We start from the raw sequence: 14873 nt of genomic DNA, 5'->3' as shown, positions 1-14873 counted from the left end.
AGGGCTCATGGACTCGTGGATATCAAGTTTGCCTCAGTGTTTGCTAACTCCAATCCTTCTTGACTGAGGGAAAGTCTTCCTTCCAAAATTCCTTTACCTTGCTCTCCGGGGTTAGACATTCTTATCAGTTACTCTGCTTCTCTGCCTCCTCTGTTATCAGGGTCCACACTCTGTTTAGGAGCAGGCCTATATTATCCTTAGTTCTCCTTTTGTTATCAATATGTTTGAAGCCCTTTTTACTGTCCTTGATATCCTTGGTCAGATTTAAGGAAGGCCTTGGCCTTCCTTGTCTCTGTTCTACTTACTCTGAGAACTTACTTATATTTATTCCAAGTGGCCTGACGCTGCTTCTATCTCCTGTGTATTTCCTGCTTGAGCATTAATAGGAGTTCCTAGTTCATCCATGCAGGTCTCCTGCCCCCTTTTGCTCAATTTCTTTTTCATTGAGATGCAAATTATACTAATTATACTCAGGCTTCTCCAACCTCGGACACTTGGAAGTAGATGCATAGAGCAGTTGTTTGTTATCAACCAAGAATAATTTGCCCAGTGTTGTGTTGCCTATGGTGATCTGATTTTACATATTCCTTTATACACTACCTTTATCATACACAGAATATGTACATATGAACAGGAGTTTGTACACAGATATATATTTCTACATGTAACTGCATATACCAAATATATACTAGTACTAATATCAAAGTACAATATATAATTATATTAAAAGAGGGCAACACAGGTCTTGAATTTGCAATATACAACCTATTAGTGACATCAAATATGCCAGAACAAGAGTACCAGAGAGCTCAAGAGCATCTCCAGTGCTTTAGTTCTCAGTGAAAAGCAATTTTATTAAATAATGATCCTATAAAGCAGACAATTGATGTCAGTTAAGGAGCATCTACAGATGAGAAGGAAAAATGAAAACAAACCACATGTGACAATCTTTTTCCAATCTGACCTAAAGGTAGAATTACCTGCTGTTCACTTAGCTTTTATCTTGATCAGGATGAACCCATCAGGTCCACATGACAATTCAGTATGTCAAGGATCAGTCCTGTACCATCCTACCCCTCAGGCTGTAGGTAATTGCATAAGGTATGAGATGTTCTCAGAAATCAAGTTATATTTCAAAAGGGAGGAGATTTCTCTCTGAACACCAAAGGCAAGTGGCACAAACCTTGAAGCTTGTTATCATGCAAATGCAGATAAAAGGTCATTCTTTCATGAAGTCTTCAATAGGGAAACCCAACAGTTACCTGATGAATTCCAATAAGCTTAATGTTCTGTTCAAATGCTTCTGTGTATGCTGGAGGTGTTGTAACAACTGGGAGATTTATTACTGTTATTGCAAAGTAAAGGTTATATCCTGTCAGCATGTGATTACCCTGAAGACTTAGTGGAAATGGTTGACCAGTTTCTGGTCCAGTTACTGTTTGTAACTTAGCACTTCTACAAACTAAGAGGAGACAGATATTAGCCCTCTGTTTTCAGAATAGCTGCGATGTACTCCTGATGACTTGCTCTATCACATGTGGTGGTCCTTACATTAATTTAGGTGGCTGACCTTTCATAAATCCACATTACTATTCCCAGGGACCTTCTTCATGTACCTGAAAATGGATTTGAATTTTAGCTGATCAGTCCTTAGTTCTTGGACTTTGTTTCTTTTTTTTTTTAATACAGTTGCAACAATTATCTTTCTTTAGTCATTGGGTTCCTACCTCATTCTTTACAGTCTTTCAGAGATGATGGAAAGTGGGGCATCAATCCTGGTCTCTCCGCGCCCTTACATGCACTGCCTACAATCTCAGGAACTTATATGGGCTGAGATTTCTCTAGAAGTCCCTGACTCAAACTTGTTCTACTACTGGTAGTTTTTCATCCCCTTGAACCTTCTCTGTAGAGCCAAAGACCTAGGAGACTTTGATGGTGATAACCAATGCAGGAGCTTATGCAGAGTCCTGAGTCCCTGGAGCAGACTGAAGCACTGAGTGACTCGTCCTCATGTGCATTTGTTGTTACAAAGTGATCCATCCCATTAAGGGCAGGGCAGGACTGTCTATTTTTTTGTGGGGCCCTGCAGAGGGTCCTGCTTTTTTTATTTGTTCTTTTACTATTTATTTAGTAATCAATGTCAAATAGAATCATAGAGTCATAGAATCATAGAATTGATTGGGTTGGAAAAGACCTCCGAGATCATCGAGTCCAACCCTTGGTCCAGCTCCAGTCCATTTACTAGATCATGGCACTCAAGCATTATCAGTCTTCGTTAACTGAAATTAAAAGTAGAACTTTGGTCTTTTATTTGATAAAGAATCTGTTTGTGCCATTAAACAGGATTTTGCAGATAAATTGTTCCTTTGGTAGAGGGAAGTGATTGATAAATTTGACACTTTTGTAGCTATCTGCAATATGTGCTCTGCAAAGCCAGTCTGAAAAATAAAGTTAAATCTCATGCAAATTGGCAGATCATTTTGAAAAATAAAAATTCAAATAAAAATAATTTTGTATGGCTGCTTTGGAATGTCAATATAATAACTACAACGAGGATTTGTATTTCAAACTTAAAAGATATCCATGTGTGGGTATGTGTATACTTTGAGGTGATGGAAACAATAGAGAACTTATAATTCAATGTTTAATAATTAAATGGATATTTTCAGATAAGCTTTCTGTCAATACTGAGGTCTTAGCAATTTGTGGTACTAATTATGTCATAGCAGCAAAATTTTGGAAGTAGAAACACTTCTTTTTTCTTGTTTTCTTTCCCTTGGCTTGCCTGAAGGAAAACTTGACCTTTTTTTTTATTCTTAACCTTTTTTCTTGAATTCAGGGCAAGCATACAAAGAAGAGTCACTGTTACCCACCGATGAACAGAGACCACCGCAGAATCATCCACGAATTAGCTCAGGTTTATGGCATTGAAAGTGTGAGCTACGACAACGAACCAAAGCGCAATGTTGTTATTACTGCAGTGAAGTATGTTGTTCATTACTGTTTTCAAATCTTTTAGGTATAGTTTAAGTAATGGATATTTTTCTCACTTGCCAAAATGAGTTTATTTACAATGCAATTTGAAAAATATAGTAATTTCCAGTAGAAACTCTTTTAAAGCAGTTTTTTAATTGATAGTTTAATGGGCTTCTATTTCCACTACTCAGGTACATCCTCAGGGAAGAAACCACAATTAGAAATAAAAAAGCCAAGGAAATACTTTGCAAGGTTATTTTCCATTCATCTTTGTAGTAACTTTTTGTCATCAGCAAAATTTGGTGGAAGTATCAAAGATAATACATGTAATAACACTTTATGAAAACTCATTGATGGGTTGAGAAATCATACTTAAAATTTGCATCACCTTTGAAAAAAATCTGGTTATTGTAATATATTTGTTCTTCATCTGTGTGAACCTGCCACAGAGTATACTCCCTCTTTAATCTATGGACAAACGAGGAGCTGGAATTACTGCAAATTGAAGAGATTTCTAAGCAAAAATGGAAATAATTTGGAGAAGATTCACAGAAGGCAGTTCATATTAGAAAAGAAAATGAAGGAAATACAGTTACAGGAAAAGCAGGGGGATTGCTCTGGAGATATTGTATGGGAAGACTTCCAGTACCAGGGCTTTGTTGATTCTGCTCCTCACTCAACAGCATATTAACACTGTCAAATTGTGATTCTTTGACAACCAGTTTTTCTTACCTGCAGATAATTGACTTTAGTCATAAGAAACCTGTCACCTTCTGTGCTACTTGAGAGCCATGAGCTGTTCCTGACCTTGTTCATTCATTGGTAGCTTAGTTACAGTCTTGATTGCTTACAAGAGAGATAGAACATCACTTTGATCTTACAATGTAAGATACTTTTTGTTTGTAGTAAGGGAAGAGAAAAGATGATATTTGAAAGAGCTTATCTAAGAAAAAGAAATTGATGGGGGTAATGGGTTGAGAAATTAGTCAAGAGGATACAATGTCAGAAAAAGTAGGAGGGCAGATGACTATCCTTTAAAAGCAAAGGAATATCCTGTAACCTGAGAGCTGGAGGCCCTCTATGGTTTTAGAAGAGGTTGCACACTTGCTCTTCCCCTTGTGTTGTTCAGGGAATAGCATACTGTGCAGAATGCATGTGCTTCTGTTTCATCGCTGCCACTCTTAAAAGACACTTAGTGCTCTACTAAGAATATTCTTCAGCTGCATAGCAATATTTCTTAATGCAGCGGATCCATCCAGAGCTTCTTTTCATTGTCTTTTTATTTGCCACTTCTTCTAGACATAAAAAAAATATAGCCTCAGACAAGTGATAGCTCAAGTTCCATGGTGATATTTTTTGAGTGTTTCACAATGGCTTCTTCAATTCCAGGAGACAGTAATCACTGGAAAGTCAAAATGGTTTTGTTTCATTCTGTTCTTAGCATTCCCTGTGGATTCTGTCTTGAGTTCCTTCATGTACAGATAATTCAAATTAACTCAGGCAAAAAGACCATTCCTCCTCTTCACTCTCTACCATTGTGGCATTGAAATGGTAACATCACCATTCAGGTAGGGCAGAGGAGTGAGAAAGTCTCCTTGGTGCTAGGAGAGCTTCCTCCAACCAGGTTTCTTCCTCTTCTGGATATCTAGGAGCAAACACCATAAAACCTGCTTTGCCCTCAGCTCCTGCCCCATCACCATTAGAATCACTGATGTACGGTGTTGCCCATGTGTAACCAGAGAAGATTATTCCCAGTATTGACTGTTAAGGTTGATCTGAATTACAGTTGTGGTGTTATTTGAAGTGTAAGACCCCTAACGAGTGTCCTTCTCTGTGCTTCCCTGCTGGTCATCTTTGCAGTCACCATCTTTTGAGCTGTTGCAATACCAGATTATTGCTGAACTAGTTTCAGAGGTAATGTCCAGAACTGTTATGGTGAAAAGGGTAAAGCTTTCCTCTCCAAGGATACACTTGCTTCACTGTACCTGTCAGTGGTTTTTTGGTCTTTTACTCATATGAATTTCTTCTTTCTCCAAATAACTGATTCCAGAGCCTGTTAAAGCAGCATATATGGACTTGAGACATCCTGGAAGTGTTTTGGAGAGCAGGCACCCCTGTAAGACCCATCCTTTCCTGTTCTTTCCAGGAAGAACATTAGGGTCAGTTTATCCTCATGAACAAGGGTCTTTTCAGTAAGGTGACAGAGTCCCACATGGTTCCCACGAGAAAGCCACATCCTGCCACAGTCTCATTGGCGTGTTCTGTATTATTCTTTTTCACACAGGATTTTATTTGCTTTCAGTGAGGTCAGTCTGGAGACTGTTCAGGAGTGGTTACCTTGCTGAAGGCTATACAAGACTAGCACTTCAAAGACCTAAAGAAGTGAAAACCCCTTTAATGGCAAGGAACACCCTTCTCAGATCATGACTGTTGCATCACAGAAGGAAAAAACTATACATGTCTGTGGCAGGGTTGAAAGAAAATTATATGATCTGAGGAAACAAAATTATTCTTTGGTGGCTTCTTTAAGTCTACCTGTGCATGTTTCAGTACTTAACTTAGCTCACTTGGTTAAAACTTGGTTGTAGTAATGCCAAGGTCATGGGTTCAATCCCCTATGTGGTCCATTGACTGAAGAGTTGGACTCAATGATCCTTGTGGATCCCTTCCAACTCAGAATAGTCTGTGATTCTGTACAAATTCATTTTACTTAATAAGTTAACTGTCTCTACAGCCTTTCTGGTATCTGAAATAAATTCACATTCAATTTGACAGAAACTCTGATGACTTCCTGAAGGTACTCTTTTTTCTTTAGGGACTTTTATTCCACCCCTCACTCTCTAGAAATTTTATCCTCTGCCATGAGGAAAAAGATGTTTCTCCCTACCCTCCTTTTTGAACACAAAGGCCTGTTGCAAGGCTGCATCTCTACACCTGCAACTTCTAAGAATTTTAAAGCAATTTAAGTACAAATAATCCCAAGTGGTTATAACAGCAATCTCCTGTTTCAGAAAAGAGCTGTATCTTTCTCCAAATATTTTTTACCTTTAAATGTCGACATTGATTGCGCTGCAAATGGTATGTGATGCTTCTGGACAGCTTATGACACAGAATCTGTGAAGTCTAGACAATCAGGAGTTTGTCTGAGACCCATTTGTTTCATTATTCCACCCAAACTGTATCAGTTTTTGACAAAAATCTGCTCTGTCTGAAAACTGATGGATCACTTTTGCAAAACTACATGGAGTGAGTCTGGACAGATTAGTGGCAAAGAATTTTGTAGTAATTTATACCAAAACAGATCAATGCTGGTCCATCCTGTACTTACGAAAACTGACCTTCCAGAAGATAAAGTTAGTCCTGATTTTCACAATTCAGTTTTATACAGCAGGCCATCCTGTCAGCACTAGCACTGCCTTAAAATTAGCAGATAGTTTATGTTATTACTTTCCCTGTACTGCTGTTAAAAATTTGTCATCTCAACTCTGTTGCTTGAGGTAGGCAGTTGTCTTTTTTTCCTTACTTTGAGAATAGTTTAAGGAAATGAAGAATGGCAACTTTCTTATCAAAATGTCCAAAATACATGCAGAGCCTTTTGTTTTCATATCCACTGTTCTGTTACAACTGATTACACTTTAGGAAGAGTCTGCTTTCTTTCTTATTTCTGGTACTTAATTAGACAAAGTGGGTTTTTTCCCATTGGATGTCTATTTAATTGAATTCAGTTGTTTGGGTTTTTTCCACGTGAGCTAAATGTGACTTTCATCTCTCTGGGGTTTTTTTTCCTCAACCATTCAATAAAAATATTCACAGAATTTTAGGGGAATTTGAGTCAGTCTGGTTTTGTCCCACGTGTCACCAAGGTATTCAGGGAGTGGTGTACATTTTGCTGGAGTGTGAGTTGATAGAATTTTGTCTCTAAAGCTTCTGTTGTTTCATGGCTTAACAGTCTGTTGTGTATCTCTTGTGCTTTTTATTGGAGGAATGATAAATTTTATCAAAGCTAAAATAAGTCAAGGCCTTGATGTGACCAAAGCAAATTTGGTTCCAGTCTCATCTCTGACTGTCCACAAGGCTTTGATCCCTCCTAATTTTTAAAAGTTTGCTACATTAACCCTCCATATCCTGGGAACACTTAACTTTAGGGCAGAGCTGCTGATTTACTTCCTTGAAATTCAGGAACATTCTTTTTTCAATAAGATTTCTTCTTTAGCTGATTGTAGAAATTAGTGCACATGTGTTCTAAGCCCTCATTTATTTTCTTTTTTTTTTTACTACACAAGCAAGATTTAGTCTGATGTTTTAGAGTAAGGGCAGATACCTTACTTTACTTGGAGAAGACCTTTATAGCCTTTCTTTTCTTTGCTTATTTACCTCCAGACAATTTGCTTTCTAGGTTTTTGCACATCACAGTTTATAAAAATGGAAGAACACAATAAAATACTCTCACATCTACTTTTATTTTTCTCAGGTAGAACTCTACAGTTGAGATGTAACTGAAATGAAAGTGTGAGCATTTGGCTTGATATGGCAGGGCTGGAGATAAAGAAGAGGAGGAATTTTTCACTCTTTTACACAAGAGGAAAGTTGGCTGTTCTCAAGTGATAGGACTGTAATGTAATTGTTGGAATGTACAGGTACACATAATAGAGCATTGAAAAAGTTATGGTCAATGGCAAGAAACATTTTTTCCCAATAATAAACACTTCCAGTGTTCAGGAGATAGGGACACTGTTTTAATTCGTGATTTTGTTTGGAATATTTTGTAGTTCATTTGAATAGACTGACAGTACTCAGCTTAAAAGAATGCTGAAATGGGTTTAGGGATCACCACTTCATCTTCTAGTGGACTTCTGACTTACCTTGAAAATGTGGTGGAGTTTTTCATCTGTGTTGCCACAATATCACAGAAATGGGCCATTGTATTTGCAAACTGATAGAAACAAGACATCAAAAAAAAAGTATGATGGAAATAAGACCAATACTTCATTTTTGTAAGCTCTGAAATAGAACTAGTGTTCATCTCTGTACTGCTGTGAGATTTCAGCTGCTCAGAGCAGTGAGGGATGTAGGGACAAAGTATGAATTACCAAGGACATGCAAAGCATGGAATTCAACACTTGCACATTTCTGGAATTATAACAATACACAACCCATTGCTTTGCAGCATTTCTGCTGTTCAATATGTAACTTTCAAAGTTAGATACCTTTTTTGAACAATCTTTCTAGGACTGTTTTTTCCCTGGGTGTTGGGGATTGTTTGTTTTCAGATTTTTTTTATATCCTTTCTCTTTCTCCAGCCGGTTCAGCCTTTGGCACAGACTGCCTACTGAAGCTGTGTGTGATTCACAGCCAGTAAATGTGTAAAGCATATAAGTGTACCTGCCAAAGCACACTGTCCTTCTGTGCTGCAGGAAATACTGCCCTGTATCCACAGCCATGGGGTGACCCTTGCACTGCAGATGGAACGAGCACAAGTGGGATGTTTTGCTGTGTGGTGACAGTCACAGTCACAATAGATTGTAACTAGTGTGGAGGGTAGAAAGAGCCGATTTTTTTTTCTTTCCTCTCTCTAATGCATAATGTTGTTTTCCTGATCTGGTTCACCTGGACTAGCTGACACAGAAGAGGCAGTGTTGCTGCATTGTCCCTGGGAGAGTGCTGCTTAGCAGGGCTTTGAGGGCAGTGATCAGCAAGCTTGACATGATTTACTGCCAACTCACTGCCAGAGTCTGAGATGGTGCTTTGGATAGCATGTTGTGAAGGTTCAGTGAACTGTGTTCTCATGATGCTGACTTAACCTATTAAGTTGTTCCTTCTGATTTTTTATCTTTTGCTCTGAAAGAACAGATATATGTTGACCTAGAGTTTAAGTGTTGGGAGTTTGATATTTTAATAGTTGATTGTTTTGTACACTTCAATGCAGAAAAGGAGTCTGGGTACCAGTGCTCAAATCTAGTAAGCTGCTTCTGCATCTTGTGAGAGGAAGAGGGGAGGGAGTCAGTGACCAGTGACAGGACCTGAGGGAATGACCTGAAGTTGTGTCAGGAGAGCTTTAGGGTGGATATCAGGAAAAGGTTCTTCACCCAGAGGGTGGTTGGGCACTGAACAGGCTCCCCAGGACAGTGGTCACAGCACCAAGACTGAGAGAGCTCAAGTTGCTTTCAGACACATGGTGTGATTCTTGGGGATGGTCCTATGCAGGGCTAAGAGTTGGATCCTTGTAGGTCCCTTCCAACTCAACATATTCTGTGATTCTGTGAGGAGACATTTCGAATACTGGATATCTTCTTCTTGATAATGAAAATGTACTTTGTGCACTGTTGGCCTCCATGGTTGGAAAATTAAGTATATGAATAGATAATTTAAGTATATAGTTATGAACTCTGACAGCAAAACTTCTGCTTACAAATATTACTCTTTGCCAACTTCTTAATGAATATCATTTCCTCTTGAATTAAATAACCTTTCTTTCTTTAGAGGGAAATCCATTTGTCCAAGCAATACCTTAACCTCTGTGCTAGACAAAGAAATGCAGAGCAGGCCTCCACCTCCTATTCCTCACTACAAACAAACAGATAAGTAAGGAATTTGTTTTTATAACAGTATTTTTCAATTTTGTGCTGAGTTACCTGAGGAACATGTTCCTGAGCTTCAACTTTATATGCCCTGTTTCTTTTTTTTTTTCCCAACCCACACACAGCTCTGGAGCTTACAGCATGCATTAAGATGTTCTTTCCACAGAAGAAAGTGTGAAATGAAGTGATAAGAAAATGCAGTATTGGCTGTGTTATACAGGGATAGTGATACAACACATATGGAGTTTTAAAATCATTATTTAATAAATATTAGATAGCTGGGAAGAGAGTGCTGTTTTGGAGATTTGGCATTTTTTATTTTACCTTTGAGCATTCTCTGTACAAGAGTAATGTCTTACTGGTGTGATTTATTTGGACAGATAATAAATGTATTTTTCTTGTGTAGATACGACTACACAGTTTATTAAAGGTGAACTATCATTTTTATAGTGAAAACTACTGAAAGTGTGATATATAGATATATAAGGATTCTTGCTGAGTAGTCTTCATAGAACAGTCTTTGCTTAGTGTGACCTGCCAGCTTTCAATATCTGTACTTATCTTCATTTCCCTTTCTGTGGGATTGCGTCTTCAGTGGCCATAATTAATGCAAAGGAGTTATGTGGCAAAACTAAATAAAGGGCTTTAGCTATTTATTTTTAATTACTAGAAGTGCTTAATTCTACAAAATATTTTGGAAGTTCTCATACTTAGTGAAAAAAAATGTTTACAGTGTTTGGATTTGGTATTACCATGTATTTTTTGTTACTCTTGCTTTTAAAAGCAAGCACATTTGATCATCAGCTCAGTTTAACGGTATTTCTTTCGCTGTTTCTTTTTAAAAGGCATTTTGAACGTTTAGTCTTCAGTACAATATCATTTTTGTAATAAATAATACAAAATTATTGAAAATTATATTTTCTGGTAAAACCCAGAAACAAATTTTATCAATTCAGACACATATTGATGTACATTAATGTAGTAAAGTATATGTTTTTTCCAAAAGTCAGTTAACAAAGGCTTTCTGGAGCTTAGGGTACTTCTGTTAAAACATAATGTCAAAGTGCAGTGTCCTTGTGCACGCTAAGACAGTGTGGGAGTTTGTCGTTTTGGTTTACTTTGTATCTTGTTTTTCATGCATGTGAATAACATCCTATACTCTTACAATTTCAGGAGTAGTGGGAACATTGGTTTATCCAAACCATTAAAAGAAGAGCCAGTAATTGACTACTTTGATGTCCAGGACTGAAGCGACTGATGTGGAATCATTCAGATGTATCAGAACCCTGTCAATTATGATACAGAAGCTTAGAGGTGAAGATACTGAGTTATTGTGTGAGGTGCTTTTTGATTATCTGTCAAATGATCAGTTGTTCAGCATATTCATGATTTAACATGTAAAGTTAGATTGTGATAGTTTAAAAAGTTATGCCTTTCAACAGTTTACGTGACTGCAGAATACCTAATAGTAGTATAGCTTTTTAAACCTGGGTTTGGTGCAATTTTTTATCTAATGTGATGTCAGAATGATGTATATTTTCATTGATGCCTTTAGAGCAAGAGAACTGGTGGCAATCAAATATATTTTTTGGATATTAAGAACGACAATAAATAGCAAAGATTTATTTTGACAGATCTCACACAAATTAAAATGGACTAGAAATAATCTGTGATAAAAACACTGGTCAGGAAATTCTGAAAGTATTTTCATGTTTTATTGATCTTCTTTTGTGTTAATGTGGTGAATTTGGGAATTTGAGTTATTCTTTTACATGGAAGAAAATATATAATTTAAGTTTGACTATATACATAAATGCCTATTAAGAGCACAGACTTCCTCTGGTGTCTGAAGAACCAGCATTTGGGGAAGGTGGGGAGTTAGGACTTACTTTACTTTATCTCAAATTTGATGTGTTAGAACAAGCAAGCAAAAACAAAGGAAAAAAACCAAGCCAAACAACAACAAAACCAACCATACAACACAAGATTACTACTATACTTCGTTATTCAAGACCTTGAACAAAATCAGACTTTATATATATTTTGGTGTTCTATGCATGGTTTTATTGAGACTTATATTTTTTTCTGTACTGTGCAAGCTTAAGATGAATGTGTGAAGTTTGGTTTAAGTATGTCATGGATTTGGAATAATATTTGTAAAATTTTTAAGACCAGCTGCCTAAACTGTTTGACAATGAAAGATCTTTGTTTTATGGGAAATGCCATTAACAAAATGGGATGACAGTTTAAACACTGAAAGAGTTATCTCATAGATGGTGAATTGTTTCCAGATCTTGAGTTAAGATAGGTGAGTAGCTCTCTGGGAGAGGAGATTATAGGCCTGGTCAGAAGAGGTGGTACAGCTCTGAATTTGAGTTTTATCTGTTCTCTTGAAGAGAAGGTTTTTTGTATTAATAACTTTAGGAACTCTGACACTGATGCACTCTGTTTCCTTGCTCCTTGTGGCTGCTATAATTAACACTAGAGGTGAGTCCCCTCTACAGCAACAGAGGCTGCTGCTAAAAGGGCCTTAGCATGAAGCAGAAGCCAGTCTGGTGGATGACTTGTGTTGGGTTGGTTTCATTTTCACTTGGCTCACTTTGCTGTGGTGTGACATTCGTTGCCAAGAAAACAGAAGTCAGTTACGTGTACTTAGATCCACTTAGGATTATCATATGACCCTGAGCCTTAACTATGAAGCATTCTGTGGCTATTCTTCAGTTGAACAGGTCAGGAAACATGAAAGAATGAGCAGCAAACTCACAGACTGTATCTGTTCCCCAAAATGTTGTGAAAATTAAAATGCATGCTATTATTGTTTATTTCTCTTGGAGTTTATTATTTCACATTTTGACAAATGCAGTCTTAAATGTTTTGAAGTGCTTCAGGTAGAACAGGTACCATCAGGAGTGTTCAGACTTTTAATTTGTAGGTGGTGGTTTAAATTGGTGTTATGGGACTTTATGCACAGAAATGAAAAATGAATCAATATAGCTTATATTGCCATTAATTTCTTAAGCAAATTACGGTTTGATTCTACAAGATGTAATGCCTTGCTAAGTTCACCTGAAGAAGTAAGTTACTCTACATCTTTCCAGGAATGTATTTCTTCAATCCCTTCATTTGAGGAGTGTGTGTGTTCCAATGCTTGCAGACAAGTGCCAGCTCAATGTGACCAAACAAAGGCTATTTCTGGGTTTGAAACTCAGAGCTGTGTTAATATAGCACTGATTTCAAGCTTGTAAGACCTTTTAGGGAGAATGTACAATGTTACACTGCAGAGGTTCTGGCCAGGAGCTGGTACACATGTCCAGTGAACTGAGTTAGGTGCGTGCTCACTGGAGCACACCTGGTTGGTCAGACCTAACATTACAGAGAACCAAAGTGATGTAGTTGATGATAAATAGAATAAAGCTGAAGCCTACTAACTTTTATAGCCAAAACATCACATGCCTTTGATTTCAAATTTAGGAGGTTTTCATTTAGCTCTGCTTTTTTGGAATTTTTATCAGGTTATGGCTTTAACATAAAAATGTGACCCATGGTGAGATGCAGTTCAGCAGTCAAGTATTCTGGCCCTGCTTGTAATAAGAAAGCAGAGTTAATCTTCAGCTTCTCAAGCTGAGTCTGATAATTATTACTAGATCTTTTCATACTGAGACGTCATCCTTCCCATCACTAACCTCTTAACTCCATGAATGTTAAGTCAAGGCCACACCTGTAGTTATGAAGAAGTCACATGTACCAAATCTTTTTTTTAATGCATTTTAATAGCTGGGTGCAAAACATGATACTGTTTGTTTACCCATGAAACTAATACCAAAAAGAAAGTATTGATATTTTTCTCCCCAGAACAGTTACATAGCCTTAAGAAGGAATTCAGCAAAGGTTAACAGTGGTGCTGTCCTCTCTGTTTTTGTTTGCTTTTGCTGCAACGTGTCGGTGACTTTCATATGGAATAGTGACAAAGGCTGTAGTTTTGATATATGTGATAACTCATCTTTATATTGCACGTGTGCCTCGTGGAAATATTTTCCAAATAGCTATTTTGTAAATCTGAGCTGGCCTTTACACCTTTTATCCAATAGAAAAATGAGTGGATAAAAGAAGTCCTTGCATCAATTAAGTCAGTGGCAAAAATCCTATTGACATCACTTGAACTATGACTTCAGCTTTGATATGCTACTAATTTTCCACAGCCCTAGGAATAATGTTGTTTCCTGTAAATTTATTTGAAAAAAGTACTTTGCAATAAGCATATCTTGAAATCAGTTCTGTGATGTCAGTTGGAATTCATGCAACTTCATGAAGTGCTTTTAAAAGTGTGTATAAAATAGGCAGATACTATGGCATTTGAGCTCTGCTATTGCCTATCTATATTGTTTAACATGTTTGAAGTGCTCTGAATATTCAGTGCGTGGGTTTAACCTAAAATTGTATCAGATGCATAAGTAGACTTCAATACCACTGTTTCTGTGGCAGTTTTGTACAGTATCTGCCTCATAAGTAAATGAGCAAAGTAAAATTGTTTTACAATACTTAAGTTATTTGTTGAAAGATTTATATTTTACTGGATTTTTTCAGGTTACTGATATAAAATTACTTTCTTTATAAACCTAAAATAGATCTTAGTTGAAAGTTCAGTGCTTTGGAAGACTTAGACATCATAGAGAAACAGTAAAGATTTAAATGGAAATTTGTGGAGTCCTTTTCCTCAAATTTTGAAACAAAAGGTGTGATATCCTGGATTGGAAGTGATCTTTAAATGAATGCAACTATGGAGAATGAAGCAGGTAAGGAGGGCTCTGCTGGAAATGGAGAGTGTGCTATCTTCTTGGAATTCAAAAGTACAGGAGAGAGGATTCTGAATAGAAATGTACATTTTGGTTATCTGAAAACCCCTTTATTATGTCAGCCTAAATGCTACTTGGCAATAAAATGTTTAATTTTAACTGGTGGTCCCTCTGTTTTGGTTTTTTTGTTGACCATTCAACTGTAAAGGAGGTGGGAGGGGAAGTTACTGATGTAACTTTAAAGTCCCTTTGGGCACTAGATGTTACCAACACAGAATGATAAATGGTGGGAGGAAGTATGATGTACAGACTTTACCATCACAGTTGAGTAAGTGGCAAGAAGACTCAAAAAAGCCAGCAGTTTGAACATTAGAAATTTAAAATAATTTGAACTTCCCTCCTCTGGAAAGTTCTATGCCAGGTCATGCATTTCCAAGAACAAAAGCCTGACCTAATATTTCAAATGAAGTGCAAGATGGTTTCGGAAAATTCAGTGAGTGATCTGAGATTGAAGAGCTCTTGAAAG

The 14873-nt window shown here is 37.1% G+C and overlaps 1 protein-coding gene across 1 annotated transcript in view; it reads left to right on the top strand.

Moving 5' to 3' along the window:
- NFX1 (nuclear transcription factor, X-box binding 1) overlaps positions 1 to 14511 on the top strand; it is a 57010-nt gene extending 42499 nt beyond the window's left edge. Inside the window, exons 22-24 of the mRNA XM_071553415.1 lie at positions 2840 to 2985; positions 9457 to 9558; positions 10728 to 14511. Coding sequence (XP_071409516.1) covers positions 2840 to 2985; positions 9457 to 9558; positions 10728 to 10803 — 324 coding nt within the window. The 3' untranslated portion in view covers positions 10804 to 14511. The remainder of the gene's footprint in view (positions 1 to 2839; positions 2986 to 9456; positions 9559 to 10727) is intronic.
- The last annotated feature ends 362 nt before the right edge of the window (positions 14512 to 14873 follow it).

Source organism: Pithys albifrons, chromosome 4 (genome assembly GCF_047495875.1).
Source record: "Pithys albifrons albifrons isolate INPA30051 chromosome 4, PitAlb_v1, whole genome shotgun sequence".
In the NCBI taxonomy this organism is placed as follows: Eukaryota; Metazoa; Chordata; class Aves; order Passeriformes; family Thamnophilidae; genus Pithys; species Pithys albifrons.
This window is presented reverse-complemented; position numbering and strand designations above follow the sequence as displayed.